Raw genomic sequence first — 17,787 nt, forward strand, 5'->3', positions numbered from 1 at the left:
TAACAGCCCCATTTCACTTCTAGCAGTTTTTCTTACAGTCGCAATTTTGCTTTTCTTGTGTCCTTTCGTACAATCCCTCCCAATTCGTCATCCCTGACCTTGCCCAAAACGTCAATTATAAATTCATCGCTTAACCTTGTTGATGTTAATAGGCAGTCTTCAAGCAACGGTATCGGCACAGCAGTAGAGTCGAACTTCTTAGAGCAACGGTGTTTGTGGGTCGAGAAAAATCGTTTTGATATAAAAGCAGAACAAATACTACATCTAACCAATTTTTGATGCTTTCTTCTTTTTTTCTCACCCTGATATATCGGATTTTTTTTAACAGCTTCTTTTTCATTAAATTCTTTGATCCCCAATCTTTTCATCTGCTGAAAAGCATTCACACGCTCTCTTTTTTTCAGCATTAGTGTTTTTTTTTACTACCTCTAGTTCTTTATGGCAATTTTTAATGTGATCAGTAAGTTTGGAGCACATCTTCTTACAAAAAACACAAAAACGGTAAGGTTTCTTATATGGAACCTAAAATATAAAAGGGTTATGGTTTTAAGGGTAAAATAATTTAACAATAATTTGGATAAAAAACTGAAATTTGTTTATTTTGCTATATTTTACTATCATTTTACTGCTGAAATTTCAGCAGAGAACAGGTATGATTTTCAAAACGGTTTCAATGATAAGCCAACCTCATTTTGTTATGTGTTAAGATAAAAACTTATCTAAAGCGTGTTTTGTGTTAATTTAATAAACAATTCATCGCAGGGGAATTTTAGACTAAAGCGAAAAGAGAGAGAAAATAAAATAGAATAATAAAAAAACGAATTTTTCGGAAATCTTACTTTTTTTGCTCCCTTTGAATTTTTTTTTAATTTTTGTTTTTTTTCCTAAGTAAAAATATGATTATTTATCAAAATAAAACAAAAAAAATTCCATTTATAAATAAATTTTCCGCAATTTCTTGTATTTAAAGAAAGGGTTTTTTAAAAAACACTCTTGATACAAAAAATTCCTTAAAACTTAAGTAGCAGAGGTATATTGGGGAATACTTTGTTTAATTTTGTACAACAATTAAAAACACAAACAACAGAGGTTTACGCTGTAAGAAAGAAAATGTAAACAACAAAAATATAAGACTGTTAGTGTCTGAAGTGTCATAAGCATGCTGTTAATCCGCTGTCCGATATAGTATATATTTTTCATTCCTTAGGTTCTTTATTATTATTCCGACTTTTACAAAGTCTGCATCTTACGGAAGTTTTTTAACCTGAAGGTACTCAGTTTTGATACGTTATATACATTAATTTCTTTCCGAATTAAAATGCCCCAAAGACTTAGATTCAAAAGTTACAAAATTCTAACCATTTCTTCTTCTTTTTTATCTTCATTTTTCTTTTTCTCATTTTTCATTTCTTTAAATTCATTTGTTTTTTTCCATTCTATTCCTGTACCTTCTTTTGTTTCTGCTATACTTTCCTTCATTCTCTTTTCTCCGTCTTTCTCTTTTCCATTTGGTTTTTCCAAAACTTTCCTGTTTTCATTACTTTTACTTTGTTCTGTTTCTTTTCTACTTTTCCCATTTTTTCTTCTGGGATCGTCCTTTTTGTCTTTCCCAATTTCTTTTTTTCTTTGTTCCTTTCCCTAAAACAAAAGCAGTATTTTCTGAATTTATTAAGGAACTTTAATAATTCCAAAAATGGCTTCAAATTACAATAAAGAAGATTTGAATAATTTAAGCATTAACTTTATATTGGACACCACAAAAACTATAAGTATCAGCTATAAAGAGGTGTCTGCTATGTATAAGCTCTTATCAAATTGGCTTATACTTCTCTAAAAACTTGCTTTTGGGTGTTTAGGTACAGTATAATTGACTGCAGAATATTTCCATTGGCTGGTTTGGGGATAAGGAGCATAGTAATTGCGTAGGCTATTTTTTTTATAAAATTCACACATTTGGACTTAATTTCTTAGGCTATTTGGTTAACTACAAACTTTTCAGCGCTGTCTGTCTGGTCTATGTGTGTACAAAAGTAGCGACTTTGCAGCCTGCCTACTGCAGTGCATTGACTGTTTGACACTTTTGTCCATATTTGGAAAATGAGGAAAAAACTGTCTTTCTCTCAATATTTTTGTCCAAGATTGTGGGTGGTAATGTAATTTGAGAATTTGATTAAGAACTGCATGCGACATAAATGTTCTGTTGTGGGAAAGAAAAGTTTTTATTGTCAAGATGTCAAAAGGATGACAGTTGAATGGAATTAACATCAATAAAAAAATTACCTTTATGCACTTTTCTGAATGCAGCTGATACATCAACTTGGTAATAAATGGTCGCTTACATCCACAAATGAACGGCCCTGCAATTTTCTAGTGAAAGTTAAAATAAAAGGGAATAACACTAACTTGTTTCAATTAAAAATTCTAATGTTTTTTTGTTTTTATCATAAATTAAAAAAGCTGAACCAATATTTCCATGATTTAAAACCAAAAAACAACAATAAGAGATGGTCAGTAGTTTAACCTACTAAAATTAAGGTGGAAGAAATGTTTCACTTACCGGTGCAACAAGTTCCATACTTGGCAAGTGAATATTGTAAATAGTTTCATTATCAGAGTTAGAGTCATCTATGTCACTAAAGTATAAATCTTGAGGCTAAAAAAAGACTTTTAGAATGCAATCTACTAAAAATATTTTAGTTATTATATTCAAGCCTAAACGTATAACACATAGTTTCTTTAATGATTGTGTAATCTCTGGATAGGATCCCTTTTCAGAACTTTTTTTCTCAAAAGTTATGTATGGTAGTTTGATACCACCACAAGGAATTAAGACTTCTCTTCAGGTTTAGAACTAGATTTTGCTGCATATAAAATTATTATTATCAATAAAGAAACACACAATTTCATAAAATGAAGTTGTTAATCTTCCTATCCTTTTTCCTACCTACAAGTAAACTCACTTTTTTGGACATATCAGGTGAATAAGTTTAAATAACGAATCATTTAATTTTGCACTACAACTTTTCAGATGATCTTAAGAATAATGTAAGGTGTTTCCTTTTGGGTAGAGATCTTACACATTTTGTGAATCCTATAAAGCCTATATTTTATTTCTAAAGAAGGACACATTTTTTTCACTTTTCTGCCAAAGACTAAGAAAATTAAGCTATAGAAGTAAGCGAAAGGGAAAGAAGAAATTACCATAACATTTCTTGAACCACTAAGTGTGCTGCTAACAAAATTGGGAATCTCATCCTCGCTTGGCCCTTTACTTTCCATACCATTTATCTCATTTTCCACACTGGTATCAAGGATAGTTACAGAATGGTCTATCAAGAAGCCAGAATCGTTGGTTATAGATACCTAATTCGGAAATGAAACAAATACAACAAGTTGAATTAAAATATTGATGAGCTGCTTTGTTCCTTTTTTTTCATTATTAACTAAATTTTTCATTGGTGAAACCAAATTCTATTTTAGCCAACTGCCAGATTAAATACAAGTTTAAATTTGTTTAATAAAGGTACCGAAACTTTAGAAGTGACGAAAATCATCCCTTGATGTAAATTAATTAAAAACTGATAAAACATAACAAAAAGCAAAACAATACGATAACTAAAATATTAATTAGAAATTAGTTTAATGGTTGAACACTTCTTTGGTCAGTTCTATTGTAAGAAAATAATTGAATACCTGTGAAGGTAGGTTTATACTTGCAACATCTCCAGCGACAAGTTTACTTTCCTATATAAAAAGGAACACTTGCAAAACCTATGCCTTTCGCATTACTTTTGAAAGTCTCAGTAATTTTTTCTTATTGTTACATTGTGGAGTACATTTATTACATTGCATACTTAAATATCTCATGCTGATTAGTGTCTACACAAGAAAGCTTTTTTGACATGTTTTCAGTTTTGTGATCTTTTAATGTACTTTACCTTGGCAATTTCCAATTGAAAGTCAATACTTTCAGTAAATGGATTTTGGATTTTTGAATTCCACATTACCTAGAAATTTAAAAAATGAAGCTCATATGGAGTGTCATTGAATGTTCAATCATTTTCAAGCAGAGGATGCATATGTTACTTTTTTACAGGGCAAAAATTTATGAAAACAGAGTTTTACAGTCATATTTTAGTGGTGAAATATTTTTTTCGTTTTTATTTATCAAGCTTATAATCATAACCAAAGTTTTTGTCTTGGATGTATTATTTCCACATGAAACGAATCAGATGTAACTATTAAGCTTTAAAGTTTGTTAAAACTCCTAAATATTTAATATTACAAAAATAAAGCCGTGTTTTATTCCTAATATTGAAAAAAGTATATAAATTCATAAAAATGTATTTATTGTGAAGCATTTCATACTTCTAGTACATCATCAGGCAATAAAAACATCTATCAAAACTTATACAGGTAAAAACAATCAAACAAATAATTAAAAATAATGACATCCTGTAGAAATTTACGTTATAACATTTTTAAAAAGCTTCACAAATTAAATCTTAAATATTTGTATGCTGCCAATCAAAGTGAATAAAATTTGAATTCTATATGAAAAAGAATAAAGCAAACGTTACCACTTTTGCATTTAAAGACAAATTTTACTGTCTTTTTTAAAATTATTGGTAGGAAGTTAAACTAAAGAAGTTAAACTTACCGTAGCACTACATTCAGCATTAGTTTCTTTTTTTTCTTTTTTTTTATCTTCAATGTCCTGTTCACCATTCTCCTTTTTATTTTTAATTTTCATGTTGTTTTCTTCTTCTATTGTTTTCTCTTTGCTTTCTTTATTATCTCCATTAGCCTCTTCTTTCTCATTTTTTTCTTTAACTTCTTTCTTATCCTCTTGTCTTTTTTTTGTCTCACTTTTTTCTTCAGCTTCTTTTTTATATTCTTTCTTTGTTTTCTCTTTCTCTTCTTTCTTCTTCTTTGTTTCTGTTTTTATATCTTCATTACCTACTTTCTTATCTTCTTTTCCTTCTTCTTTCTCGTATTTTATACTTTCCTTCAGTTTTTTTGTTTCTTTTTTTATATTTTCTATTTCATTTTTATCAGCATATTTGTCACTGCCTTTATTCTCTTTTTGACCTTTTTTTCCCTTTGTTTGTTCCATTTCCTAAACAAGCCATTTTTTACACTTGACTTAGAAGCATAAACTTTTACTATACTTCAACTAATTCTTAATTTTAAGAATCACTTAATGGATCAACAAAAACATTTTAGTAGTGAGGTGTTATTTTAGAGTAAATTTGAAAATGAGTGGTATTATTTTAGGAACCACTTTACTTTCTTTAAAGTTTGTTGATGGTTTAGAAAGAAAATAATTAGGGCAGTATATAAACAGGTGTGCAAAAGATGTTCCTTAAACAAAGTAAATGTGGACAGTTTAGGTTAATGCCACCTGGTAAAGATGTAACTAGCCAAATGTTTAAACTATAAATTTGAAAAACACTTATCATTCTTTTTAAGAGCAGGGGAAATCACACAAGAGAAAGTAAAATTAAGAAAGTTCCAGTCATTTATTTTTTTAATTTTTAGGTTGGATACTGGTATTCCACTATCAAATCACCGTTGTCATTCCCTCACCCTTAATCAACGAAAAACTAATGGAAAACTTGATTTCATCTCTAAATCAAATTATGCTTATCATGTTAAAATGTTAAAAGATAATTTAAAACATAGAACCCATTATTTCAAAATAACTTACAGAAACATCTTTGCTTTTTAAAGGATGACATTTCCATTTCTAAAATGCAATTAACTTAATATGCATAAAATAGAAAGTGATTTGTCCCTACAAAGGATCCAAATCTGTTACCAAAATTGTTGACTAAGGAATCATTCATAATACACAATTGTTTGCTCTTTTAAAACTTTGGGATTTAAAAGAAGGAATAAAGCTACACAACATGATAAGGAGGTGTGATATTCATACTCTAATGGAAATATGGCATTCCCATAAAGTTCAAATTTAGAATAATTTAAATGCACACACCTCTTTACGCCAAGGTAATTGTGCACGATCCTCACCATAGTCATATCTATATAAAATATAGTAAAATAAAGAATAATTTGTTTTAAGCTGTGAAACCTTCCTGGTTTGCAATAACACTTAAAACTTCTAAGTGACATTTTTTAAACATAGCATTGACAAAAATTAAAGCATATACCTAACTTCAGTGCCGGCGGTAATATGACGTGTAGCAAAAAGACAAAGGTGAACACTATTGCCTACAATCACTCTGCGCATTTTGGAATTGGCCAATCGTGATGGAGAATCGTTGACAAGTTTACCAATGCCATCCACATTAGTTGCATCAATACTAAAAAAGTAAAAAACAAAATATCATAGTTATACATTTCTGTGTGTGCAATAAAACATTACTAATGTTGCTGTTCATTAGTATAACAATTAAAATTGCTTTATGTGAGTCGTATTGAGAATATGAGTAGATACATTTTTATAATTTTTTCCTTACACCGTTGTGTAGTGTTGTTGATTTTTTAACAAAAAAAGATTTTATGAATATCTTCCTTTCTAAGTAAAAAATGGTCTTTTTTCAACTTTGGACTGCTTCTTTATCTTTGTTTATGCCAAAAACTTCATATTTGTGCAGTTTTTTGTTTGCCATAGGAAATAGATATTTTTAAAAGTTTTTCTTAAACATAACAAAAGACTTTATTAACTTCTAGACTTGTTACATATAAAATTAATGAGCAGCTGTTATCCATTAAAACTTGGCAACACAAAAACTATCTATAAGCAGGCAGCACATTAGAAATAAAAGTGGGATATTATTATATTGTTTTGCAATTAAAAACAATAATAAATAACATATTCAATTAACTTACCACTTTTTTTTCCAAAAATATCAACAACGTCAAAATAAATGTAACTTCCTATATTTTCGTTTTCATACTTTCTTTGCAAAGTAAGAACATCACATTGACTAATCCAATTTCCTAAAAATATTCTAACAAATTGTAAAGTTAATTCGATAAACTCCTTTTTGCAGCATCAATCAGAAATTTCTTTGTAGCATAAAGAAAATGATCTTATTTTTGCATAAGTTATTCATAACTTATTAACCAAATCCTTATTTCAAGTGGTTTGTTTTTAAATCTTTTTTAAAGTCAATCTCAATCAATTAAAAAATTTTGATTTAGAAACCCACCATGTTTAACCATACACATTTAAAATGCTAACCTCTGTACTCCATCAAGAACTCTCCCATGGAAAAATCTGTTAGAGCAAACACTCCAAAACCTATTGCAAAGTAAAACATGCTTAATTTAACGTTTTAACTATACTTTTTTCTAAAAAACATTTTTTCAGTTTTAAAGCCTGATAGCTTTTATAAAAAAATACATAAAATTCAAGCAACTAAAATTTTGGAAAATGGATTGTCATTATGACACATTCTTAGAATTTTGTTTTTCATTGAAACCAAATTAAGCACCTGAGAATTTACAATGCAGACTGTAAAAAAAATTGAATTTGTGGACTTCTTGATTGTAAAATTAACACAGATCAATGCACTTTAAAAGATATTTAATCTAGGAATGTCCCTTGTCACTAATTTGCAAAATTCTCAGCACCTGAGAATTTACAATGCAGACTGTAAAAAAAATTGAATTTGTGGACTTCTTGATTGTAAAATTAACACAGATCAATACACTTTGAAAGATATTTAACCTAGGAATGTTCTTTGTCACTAATTTGCAAATGTTTTCCCAGGTCTAATGCAAACATATCGTGATTTGTATAAGTTTTTCACACAGAATTATTAAGACTTAAATCGCTTAATAATTGCTTAAATCGTTTAATAATGTAACTTAAACTTCCTACCTATCTCCTCATTGATCTTTAGAACTTGAAATTTGGAAAGATCATCGCCTTTGCAAAGAAGATTACTGAGGCTGGGTTTATTTCTTCCCTTGTCTGTGAAAAAAAATATAAATTCATTTAAGATCGTATAAAAACATTTTTGTCAACTTAATCCACACAGCTTCATTTCCAGTTTTAGTACATTCCAGTTCTTCCAATGTAACCTCAGGTATAACAAGACAATTTGATTATATATATTGTTTTGTGCTAGGAAAATAAGTGGGTTTATATTTTTGCAGGTGGTCTCTTGATTGATTTTGTTTTTTAATTAGTCCTTCTAAAGTTTTTCTTGTTTCCACTTGCCTATGACATTTGTCTTTTACCAAATTTGTCTGTAAATGTTATCACAAGTTATAATAATAATTTACCAAATCCTAGACAACTAAATGTCAGGTAAGCTATAATGTTTTTTCTTTGTTCTTTTAGAGCAAAATACAAAAATATTTTGCATTAGCATCAAAAGAAAAAAAAGCATTGCTGTTCGAGTAGTAAAATCTGAAGTCAATTCAATTACCGTATAAATGTAAATATTTACCTCTCAGTTTTCTATCCATTACCTCCTTTATAATTGTTGTCATGTATATTTTAATCTATAATTTCTTTTGACTTCTATAATCAGAAATATAAGATGATATTGCGACATACAATAATAACCAGAATGTCAATTAATATTATATATATAACAACATTACAAAGTTTTGGAGTGATAGAAGTTAAGCTACTCATACAAGAATAACAATAGAAAGTATATGCACATTCGACCATGACATAATGTCCAAAAGACAATAAAACATCCTTTTGCTTTATTGAAAACTCTATACTATATAGTATAAAGTCATAGTTTCTTAGTTTTTTTCAGCTGTTTCAGGACACAGAACCATTTTTGAAAGTATAACATTTTTGACAACAATACATTAAATGCAATAAAAACTTCCTCAATCAATTCCTATCATTGCACAATATAGGAATTACGTTACCATCAATAATTTTCTATTGCAGTGGGGCACATTGGTATTTAAACCCATGTTCTTTGTAGCAAAGCAACAAGTGCTAGAATGTATACAGAGGCTCTATTGAGAGTAATTCTTTTGATTATGGTTAATATCCTTTGTAACCAGAAAATTAATGAAGTGGATCTCACATTGAAAAAAACAATAAACCACTAAATTCAGACATAAATCATGCAACTGGGACATTTCAGTCAATTAATTTTTTGCTAGACCCTGAACAAAAATCCACCCAGCACACCATCATTTGTGCAAAATTGTTTTAAGGGAAAGCTTAAAGTCAAAACCATAAACTTATGTAACAAGCAGAGTTGCTAGATCACAGTAACACGTATAATATCGGCAATTATGCTATATAGCTGGCAAAGCCGTCCATATTACGTGATTACGTCTTAATTACACAATTTCAATTTTCTTGCTTACTTTTTCTTTCTACTGGAAACACTGGATATGGCTATGAAATGTTATCCTGAACCTTATGTCTAGGATCTATTGTATTATATACCAATTTCACAAGTATAACTGAAATTTGTGCACATTACAAAACAGACAGCCAAAAAATCACTGGGGTAGCTCACCAATAAAAATCATGGAATTAGGAAGTTTCAGATTCTTTTTTCTAATTGACCTTGGAGAAACCATATTGTTCACTGGCATTTTTGAAAATGTGTTTCAGGGGCTTAATTACAGTTAGAACGAAGAAGTTATGTCACAAGCAGATAAATTATAAATAGACAGTCAGGGCATACCACCTATTTAGGCGACTCATTGTAGCCTAGTTAGGCCATATGTAACCTAGTTAAGACATTACAATATTTAATGGCTCTTCACACATTCCTAAGAAAAATCGCAAAAAATCTTTGTTCTGAATGGATAGTCTACGCGACCATGATTCCAAAAATGTCACTCGTGCCTCGATATGTTCGCACAACTAAGAATTATGTTAAAATGAAATATATAACCTAATTAGGTTAAGTGTCGCCTATTTAGGTGACATCTTCGTCCGCCATATTTATTTTTTCCCTGCGGCGTGAACGGCTGAAATCCATTATTTAAAACAACAAATAGTGCCACACGAGGTTTGGGCCATAATTTACAATGCGCGATGCACATAACATGACAAATGGTCGAAATTATCTGCAAAGTGGACAGATTTGATTCACATAAAAATTGTAGTGCGAAACGCAATGATTTCGACGTATTTACAACAGAAAGTTTTCGTTCGCCTAGTTAGACTACGGGTAGCCTAATTAAACTACATCACGTCGCCTAACTAAACGACACGCCTAATTAGGTCATGCTGCCTAATTAGGTATTTACCCTGACTGATAGATATGCTTGGATATGGTTGGATTGGTTGTTGGGCACAAGCTGAAAAGTCTTTAGCTAAACATTTAAAGAACAAATTTTATTGTAGTGGTTAACTTAGACTGTGATTACTTTGATAATTTTACCTTAAAATTGTTGCAACTAAAAATCGGGTATTCACCCAGTGATATTTGTAGGTAGCTAGTAAAGTAGTAGCTAGCTAGCTAAGTAGCTGCCAGCTAGAGCAAGCAAATTTACTGAGGACTGTCTAATTTACAGGAAAAGTACTTAGCCAGGCAGATAATAGAAATATAATAAGGTAATAGAAAATATATATAAATACATCTATGTTTGGTGGCAGTCTTCTTTTTGCGCAGCTGACTTTTACTTGCATCCATTTTTTTTCTAGATTTCCCGCTTATTTGTTCCACCCATGGTAGGGAATTAGCTCAAAGTCAGCTATCCCAAGTAGGGCAAAATATAAGACAAGCTGGGTCGGTTGTAAGAATGATCTTATAATGCGGAACTTGTGTTTTTGCTAAAAATATTTATCTTAAGTAGGGCTTTAAACACTGAAACAACGAATGGATAAACTTCAAAATCTTATTTAGGGCAGGAAAAAAATTTTCATAGGGCCCCTTATTTACTCCACTTTGTCGGATCTCGTCAAGGAGGTTGACTGACTCGCTTCTCACATATATAATAAACACGATTGATTAATCAGATATCTTGGCTTCGTGAATTTTTTTTTAGTTCGGAAACTCAATTACCCAACAACGTTGACAATTGCTTTCGTATACACGGGTATATGATAAATATCTTAAGCTTATACTCTTTTTACTGTTTTCTTCTTAAAATGGTATAGGTGCGTACTTTTCAAATTCGTTACAGGGCTCATGGTGAACTCGCCTACAGTTTTTTCTGGTCTGCGAGAAATGAGTCGTTGTATAGGCGAACAAAATAGCGTGGAATAAGGGCTGAGCGTGCCCGTTGACTCTTTTATGGGGTAAGATTTAAACGTGTTATATACGGAACTTAGAAAGTCCTGGGGTCGAGGTTAAAATTTGATATCTTTTCAGCGATGGGAACGGTGGTCCTTTTTCACTTATTCATGAAACTTTATCGCGAGAGAAAAAGTCGTGTTACACTAAGTAGTAGTAATAATTTTTATAATAAGTTTTATTAAAACTGTGTATTTAGGCTCCTCATTATCAAACCCGGAAAAGATATTTGCGAATAGTTTTAATCTTCTCCGATAAGTCCTATACTTTCTGTCATCTGAGAAACCATATATCTAGCTTCTTCCTTTTTCTTGTTTTCTCCAAATTTGTTACAGAGCTTAATTATAAATCACGTTTTAAAACGTTATGTGATAGCTTAATTACAAGCTCGTGAGCTTGTATTAAAACGCAAATGTGTGCTACAAGAATGGAAATTTTTGCCTCTCTGAGCACCGACACGGAGTCGTCGCGTGTTCGAATCTCATCTTGGTAACTATTTTTTCTTTTTTTTTCTTTTTTCTTTTTTAAAAAGATAAGACAAGTGTTCAAAACACTTGTTTAAAGGTGTTTCCACCAAACTTTTTAAAAGTGAATGTAGGCAGAATTAAGTGAATTAATGAATTTCGCAAATTTTGGGGTTTGTGGGTTTGTGGTCTTTCTCCTTCCTGTCAGTCGGTTCACCCATGACGGACCCATCGAAAATTAAAAGTTCGAGGAATTTTCCGTTCAGGAAGGTCTCACAAATCAATTTTGAAAAATAAGTGTGTAACAAATATTATTGCATATCTGAATAGTAAAATATGTCGTGTCTAACTTCGCAACAAAAATCCCAATTTGATAGACAGCCTTTGGTAAACTTTATTCGCGAGGTTGTTTGCGTATATCATACGTCTTGTTTACTTTTTTTTACATTTTTGACAAAATATAAAATACCAGCTAAAGTTCAATGAATTTTCTTCGTAAAACAATGTATTTTTATGGATGTTTGATTATAGAGGACATTTCTTATAAGATACTTTAGTAAATTTTAAGTGTATTCAAAGTGTATTCAGTGCAAAAGAACATTTTTCCAACAGAAAATCGATTTATAGGCTCTCAGTGCAATAAATGTTTAATTTATTTACTCTTCCACAATTAAAATATTTATTTAAGAGCACGATTTATAGAGCATTTCGTACGAGAACTATTCAGCACATTCGACGTCAAACTCTCCCAAAAAATAATTGATCTTGGTAGATATTTTACACCAGAAAACGATTCGTAGGCTGATGTAAAGTGAAAGAAATGCCCTATCACATTTTTCCAAACACTATATTTTAATAAATATTTCGCTTAAGAAAAAAAATATTCAGTTTGTTCAGTACATGAAATGTGGAGAAATTTGCCACAAATTCTGCATATATGCGCTTGAATTCTTTTAGAGCATAGAGTTTTAGTAAATGTTTTGTTTAAGGAAGCTTTCTAAGTAGTGTTCAATGGAAGAAATAGGCGGCCAGGTATGATAAACTAAATTTAGCATATGTGGCCTTAGATTCTACAAGTGTCCCAAAAATTTTCCGTAATTTTCACATCTTTGTTTCTGATTCTCCAAAAAAAAACATATTCTATTGAACAATTTGCACAAAACATCCGATTTAGTGTCAAGGAAAGTCCAATTGCATTCGGGAGAGCGAATAAAAGAGTTTTAAGAACAACATATAATGTGGTAATTCTTGATTATTTTGGCATATTTGTTACTAGATTCTCCCAAAACAACATAATATAGTAATTACATTGGTTTTCTTTAAGAGACGATTTCAAGAGTTTTTTAGGTATACGAGATATATGTGGTGAATCTTGATAATTTTCGCATGTTTGTTGTTAGATTCTCCCAAAACAACATATTATAGTCATCATATTTGTTTTCTTTATGAGAGGATTAAAAGATCTTTTTAGGTATACGAGATATAGGTGGTGAATCTTGATAATTTTTGCATATTTGTTGTTAGATTCTCCCAAAACAACATATTATAGTAATTATATTTGTTTTCTTTAAGAGATAATTACAAGAGTTTTTAAATATACAAAATATATGTGATGAACCTTAATAATTTTCACATATTTGTTGTTAGATTCTCCCAAAACAACGTATTTTAATAATTATATTTGTTTTCTTTAGGGGACGATTACAAGAGTTTTTTAATTATACAAAATATATGCTGTGAATCTTGATATTTTCCCATCTTTGTTGTTAGATTCTACAAAAACAACCTATTGTAGTAATTATATTTGTTTTCTTTAAGAGACAATTAAAAGAGTTTTTTAAATATACGAGATATATGTGGCGAATCTTGATAACTTTCGCATATTTGTTGTTAGATTCTCCCAAAACAACATATTATAGTCATCATATTTGTTTTCTTTATGAGAGGATTACAAGAGTTTTTTAAGTATACGAGATATGTGTGGTGAATCTTCATAATTTTCGCATACTTGTTGTTAGATTCTCCCAAAACAACATATTATAGTCATCATATTTGTTTTCTTTATGAGAGGATTAAAAGATTTTTTTAGGTATACGAGATATATATGGCGAATCTTGATAATTTTCGCTTATTTGTTGCTAGATTCTCCCAAAACAACATATTATAGTAGTTATATTTGTTTTCTTTAAGAGACGATTACAAGAGTTTTTTAAGTATACGAGATATATGTTGTGAATCTTGATAACTTTCGCATATTTGTTGTTAGATTCTCCCAAAACAACGTATTATAGTAATTATATTTGTTTTCTTTCGGAGACGATTACAAGAGTTTTAAGTAAACGAGATATATTTGGTGAATCTTGATAATTTTCGCATATTTGTTGCCGGATTCTCTCAAAACAACGTATTTTAATAATTATATTTGTTTTCTTTAGGGGACGATTACAAGAGTTTTTTAATTATACGAAATATATGTTGTGAATCTTGATATTTTCCCATCTTTGTTGTTAGATTCTACAAAAACAACCTATTGTAGTAATTATATTTGTTTTCTTTAAGAGACAATTAGAAGAGTTTTTTAAATATACGAGATATATGTGGCGAATCTTGATAATTTTCGCATACTTGTTGTTAGATTCTCCCAAAACAACATATTATAGTAATTATATTTGTTTTCTTTAAGAGACGATTACAAGAGTTTTTTAAATATACGAGATATATTTGGCGAATCTTGATAATTTTTGCATATTTGTTGTTAGATTCTCCCAAAACAACATATTATAGTAATTATATTTGTTTTCTTTAAGAGATAATTACAAGAGTTTTTAAATATACAAAATATATGTGATGAACCTTAATAATTTTCGCATATTTGTTGTTAGATTCTCCCAAAACAACATAATATAGTAATTATATTGGTTTTCTTTAAGAGACGATTTCAAGAGTTTTTTAAGTATACGAGATATATGTGGTGAATCTTGATAATTTTCGCATGTTTGTTGTTAGATTCTCCCAAAACAACATATTATAGTCATCACATTTGTTTTCTTTATGAGAGGATTGAAAGATTTTTTTAGGTAAACGAGATATATTTGGCGAATCTTGATAATTTTCGCATATTTGTTGTTAGATTCTCCCAAGACAACATATTATAGTAGTTATATTTGTTTTCTTTAAAAGACGATTACAAGAGTGTTAAGTAAACGAGATATATTTGGCGAATCTTGATAACTTTCGCATATTTGTTGCCGGATTCTTCCAAAACAACGTATTTTAATAATTATATTTGTTTTTAAACAATCGGGTAAAAGAGTTGTAAGAATACGAGATATATGTTGTGATTTTTGTTTTAAGTGCGAGCTATGTGTGGCGATTCTCGACATATTTTATATAATTTTTGTTACATTGTGGTCTTTGCAGCTATATATCTTCAAACTTAACGCAAATTTTATTGTTTTTGTTAATAATTTCCTCAGGACAGTCAAATATGGTGTCTAAGCCGTGGAATGCTAAAAAGTATTTAATTCTATTCTTCATAAACGGCATGTTTTATTAATTGTATTTAGGAGAACGTTTTAAATAGTATAAAAGATATATGTTGCAAATCCCCATAATTTTGACATTTTTCTTAAAAGATGCTTTAAAAACAACACATTCTAGTGAATATTTTGTCAAGAAGACGATTTATATTTTTTAGGAAAACAATCTAGAAATATACATTATAATGTTCACATCTTCATATGCCGATCTGTGCAAAATATATCTATATATTAATACGCCTTGTGTGTGTGTGCGCACGGTGAGGCCACGTCACACAAATCACAGGTCATTTTCTTACGACGTGGCGTTACGCTAAAATTTACCAAGTTAAAGAAAACGCAAATCAGGGGGTTACTATATAAATATTTAATTCTCTTTTCTTATTTTTTTTTTTAAATAAAACTCTTTTTCCTTACTCATTAAAACTAATTTTTATTTTAATTTCAAATGGTTTATTTGTTATTTTGTTGTAAAAGCCCCGCTGGTCGTTTAAGATAGAATAATTAAATTTTACCCCCGGTTTACCATGTGCGCGCCGTATCTCACGGAAACAAAGTTTATTAACTGAAAAATGAAAACCGAAGCGAAGAAAGTTGTCTCTTTTTCAAAGTAATCCTGAAAAAAGTTATTTCAAACAAGGTTTACTCATCACGAGGTTAGATTAAAGCTTATTTGTTTCTTCTATCTTTTTTGTGTTCTGGGACCGAAGTTGCTTTCTTTTAAAAAAACTATCGAATTCGAATGATAATTCGAATCTAAGAAGTAAATAACAAAACTGTTGTCATTGTAGAGCGACTGTTGATGTCGAGCGAGAATAAAAAAGTTTATGTTGTTGCCAGAAATATTTGTTATAAAGAAGAAAAACGTACGATAATATAACGTCGAAAAGAGAACTGATTAGAAATGTATCAGACAATTGTAGCTAGCTATACATTTTAATTTGTTTTCTTTGGGATGAAGCGAAGTTTAATAATTGAAGTAAAAAACTGATTGGTCTTTTATCCAGAGACGCTAGCTAACTGAGAAAGCCAAAAAAAGGCAGGTGTGTTGTTTAGTTTATCTGGTAAAGAGATAAGTTTAGGTGTGTAACGTTTTTTTTTAACCGTTTTAACTTTCAGAGCTCAGCTTTTCCTTTAAATTTTTAGTTCCTTGTTGAGTCTTAAATGCGTTTTCTTTTGACACAATTTTTATAAGAATCTAAAATGTAAAGCGACGTTTTTAAGCCGTTTACACGCTTCCAGCTAAACTTTCCCTTTAATATAAAGTTAAATATGTTTTGTCTTTAGCCTGAACATATTTAACATTTTTTGTAAGAATATACTCTAAACAATGGGTCAGAATATCCTAAGAATGTCTAAGCTTGGTTGTTTCTTTTGATATAAAAATTTGTATGACTGAACTTTTTTCTCTCCAAAACAATGGGCAAGTACACCAGGGAAAGCTAAGAACATGAAGGCCGAAACGAAAAAAACAAACACTATTCTTATAAAATACAGCGTGTATATAATAGAGAAGAGTTTATATAAAATGTAGAAAGTATTTTTTCGTTGTTACTGTTTTTAACGCTACGAAGTGGTTGATGTCGTTATAATAAACCTTAATGTAAACAAAGTTAAATCAATGTTTACATTTGTTACGTTACCGTTTAAAATAATATTCGATTCTTCAATTCGAAAACACTGCATTGTTATCATGCACTGCACGTTTGCGCATTGGGAAGGTTGCTATATGCAATAGACTAAATAGCTAATTTGGTATGATGCATTAGAATCTGTACGTTGTGGAAACTTTGCAATAACCTTATTTGTGTGACTTATCGATTTTTTCTAATGTCTGGTATACCATTTTCCCTTTTATATTTCGGGTATGACAAAGCAAGTATATAGTTTTAACAGATTTGTTAGCCACCTTCGATTTTGTTAAACTTTTTGCATTTTTATTTGTTGCTGGACATGCTTATATTTTTAAGCGTTCTGCTTCAGCGGGTACAAATATAACGCAGATTGTGAGCAACTTCAATCCCAGGGTTTTTTTCTCTTTTATTGTTATTTTTTTATTGCTGCACATATTTATATTTTTGGACGTTTTGTTCTAGTGGTTATAAACTAGAATAATACAAATTGTGACTTTTAAAGATTCATATTACTGTGTTGTATGTTTTTGTTTGGTATCCCTTACATCGGTTTAATGAGAGATTCAGTGGATTCCCCCACGGGTATTCAGCTAGTATCATTATATTCTCCCAAAACAACATTAGTATGTTATACAAGAAAACGCTTCATCGGTCGCTTCGTTTAAAGTATCTAACAACACATTATTGTATTTCTTCACCACTAGTTAAAGAGAACCATTTATAAACTGGTTAGTGCGATAAATACTCCATTATAGTATCCAAAATTGTGTACAGACTTGCCATAATTTGCATCACTATAAGCTTTAGATCTTCCAAAAGCATATTCTGTTTAGAGGAATACTTGCATATTGTTTCTACATACTTTGCCTTTTTTTCACCACGGAAGGAGTTTTTCAAAGCACTTAGTGTTGTGTGCTTTGATTTGCGTTATAAGAAGTCGAAT

The 17,787-nt window shown here is 30.1% G+C and overlaps 5 protein-coding genes and 1 long non-coding RNA gene across 7 annotated transcripts in view; 1 reads left to right on the top strand and 5 right to left on the bottom strand.

Annotated features, from left to right (window-relative positions):
* Positions 1 to 91, bottom strand: part of LOC130630112 (uncharacterized) — a 34,082-nt gene extending 33,991 nt beyond the window's left edge. Inside the window, exon 1 of the mRNA XM_057443513.1 lies at positions 37 to 91. Coding sequence (XP_057299496.1) covers positions 37 to 91 — 55 coding nt within the window. The remainder of the gene's footprint in view (positions 1 to 36) is intronic.
* Positions 66 to 1,646, bottom strand: LOC130649461 (uncharacterized). Its single transcript, XM_057455738.1, has 2 exons — positions 1,360 to 1,646; positions 66 to 522 (listed from the first exon to the last, which is right to left on the bottom strand). Exons 1-2 carry the CDS (start codon positions 1,477 to 1,479, stop codon positions 340 to 342), a joined length of 303 nt encoding a protein of 100 aa, XP_057311721.1. The 5' UTR covers positions 1,480 to 1,646; the 3' UTR covers positions 66 to 339.
* A 66-nt stretch (positions 1,647 to 1,712) lies between these two features.
* Positions 1,713 to 4,398, bottom strand: LOC130630122 (uncharacterized). The gene is made up of 7 exons (XM_057443519.1): positions 4,369 to 4,398; positions 3,939 to 4,007; positions 3,694 to 3,744; positions 3,528 to 3,578; positions 3,202 to 3,363; positions 2,558 to 2,653; positions 1,713 to 2,367 (listed from the first exon to the last, which is right to left on the bottom strand). Exons 1-7 carry the CDS (start codon positions 4,396 to 4,398, stop codon positions 1,996 to 1,998), a joined length of 831 nt encoding a protein of 276 aa, XP_057299502.1. The 3' UTR covers positions 1,713 to 1,995.
* LOC130641599 (uncharacterized) lies at positions 4,107 to 6,345 on the bottom strand. 2 transcript variants are annotated; one of them, XM_057448503.1, is made up of 3 exons: positions 5,999 to 6,345; positions 5,711 to 5,749; positions 4,107 to 5,119 (listed from the first exon to the last, which is right to left on the bottom strand). In XM_057448503.1, the coding sequence occupies exon 3, from the start codon at positions 5,114 to 5,116 to the stop codon at positions 4,637 to 4,639; it is 480 nt and encodes a 159-aa protein (XP_057304486.1). In that variant the 5' UTR covers positions 5,117 to 5,119; positions 5,711 to 5,749; positions 5,999 to 6,345; the 3' UTR covers positions 4,107 to 4,636. The 2 variants fall into 2 exon arrangements, with proteins under 2 accessions (XP_057304486.1, XP_057304566.1); XM_057448583.1 differs by lacking the exon at positions 5,999 to 6,345 and having other exon boundaries at positions 5,711 to 5,947.
* A 205-nt stretch (positions 6,346 to 6,550) lies between these two features.
* LOC130641728 (uncharacterized) lies at positions 6,551 to 8,589 on the bottom strand. Its single transcript, XM_057448702.1, has 4 exons — positions 8,427 to 8,589; positions 7,853 to 7,945; positions 7,211 to 7,270; positions 6,551 to 6,966 (listed from the first exon to the last, which is right to left on the bottom strand). Exons 1-4 carry the CDS (start codon positions 8,467 to 8,469, stop codon positions 6,818 to 6,820), a joined length of 345 nt encoding a protein of 114 aa, XP_057304685.1. The 5' UTR covers positions 8,470 to 8,589; the 3' UTR covers positions 6,551 to 6,817.
* A 6,842-nt stretch (positions 8,590 to 15,431) lies between these two features.
* LOC130649470 (uncharacterized) lies at positions 15,432 to 17,351 on the top strand. The gene is made up of 2 exons (XR_008983054.1): positions 15,432 to 15,866; positions 16,002 to 17,351. It is a non-coding gene; the product is annotated as an uncharacterized LOC130649470 (long non-coding RNA).
* Positions 17,352 to 17,787: the final 436 nt, after the last annotated feature.

Source organism: Hydractinia symbiolongicarpus, chromosome 1, assembly GCF_029227915.1.
Source record: "Hydractinia symbiolongicarpus strain clone_291-10 chromosome 1, HSymV2.1, whole genome shotgun sequence".
NCBI lineage: Eukaryota > Metazoa > Cnidaria > Hydrozoa > Anthoathecata > Hydractiniidae > Hydractinia > Hydractinia symbiolongicarpus.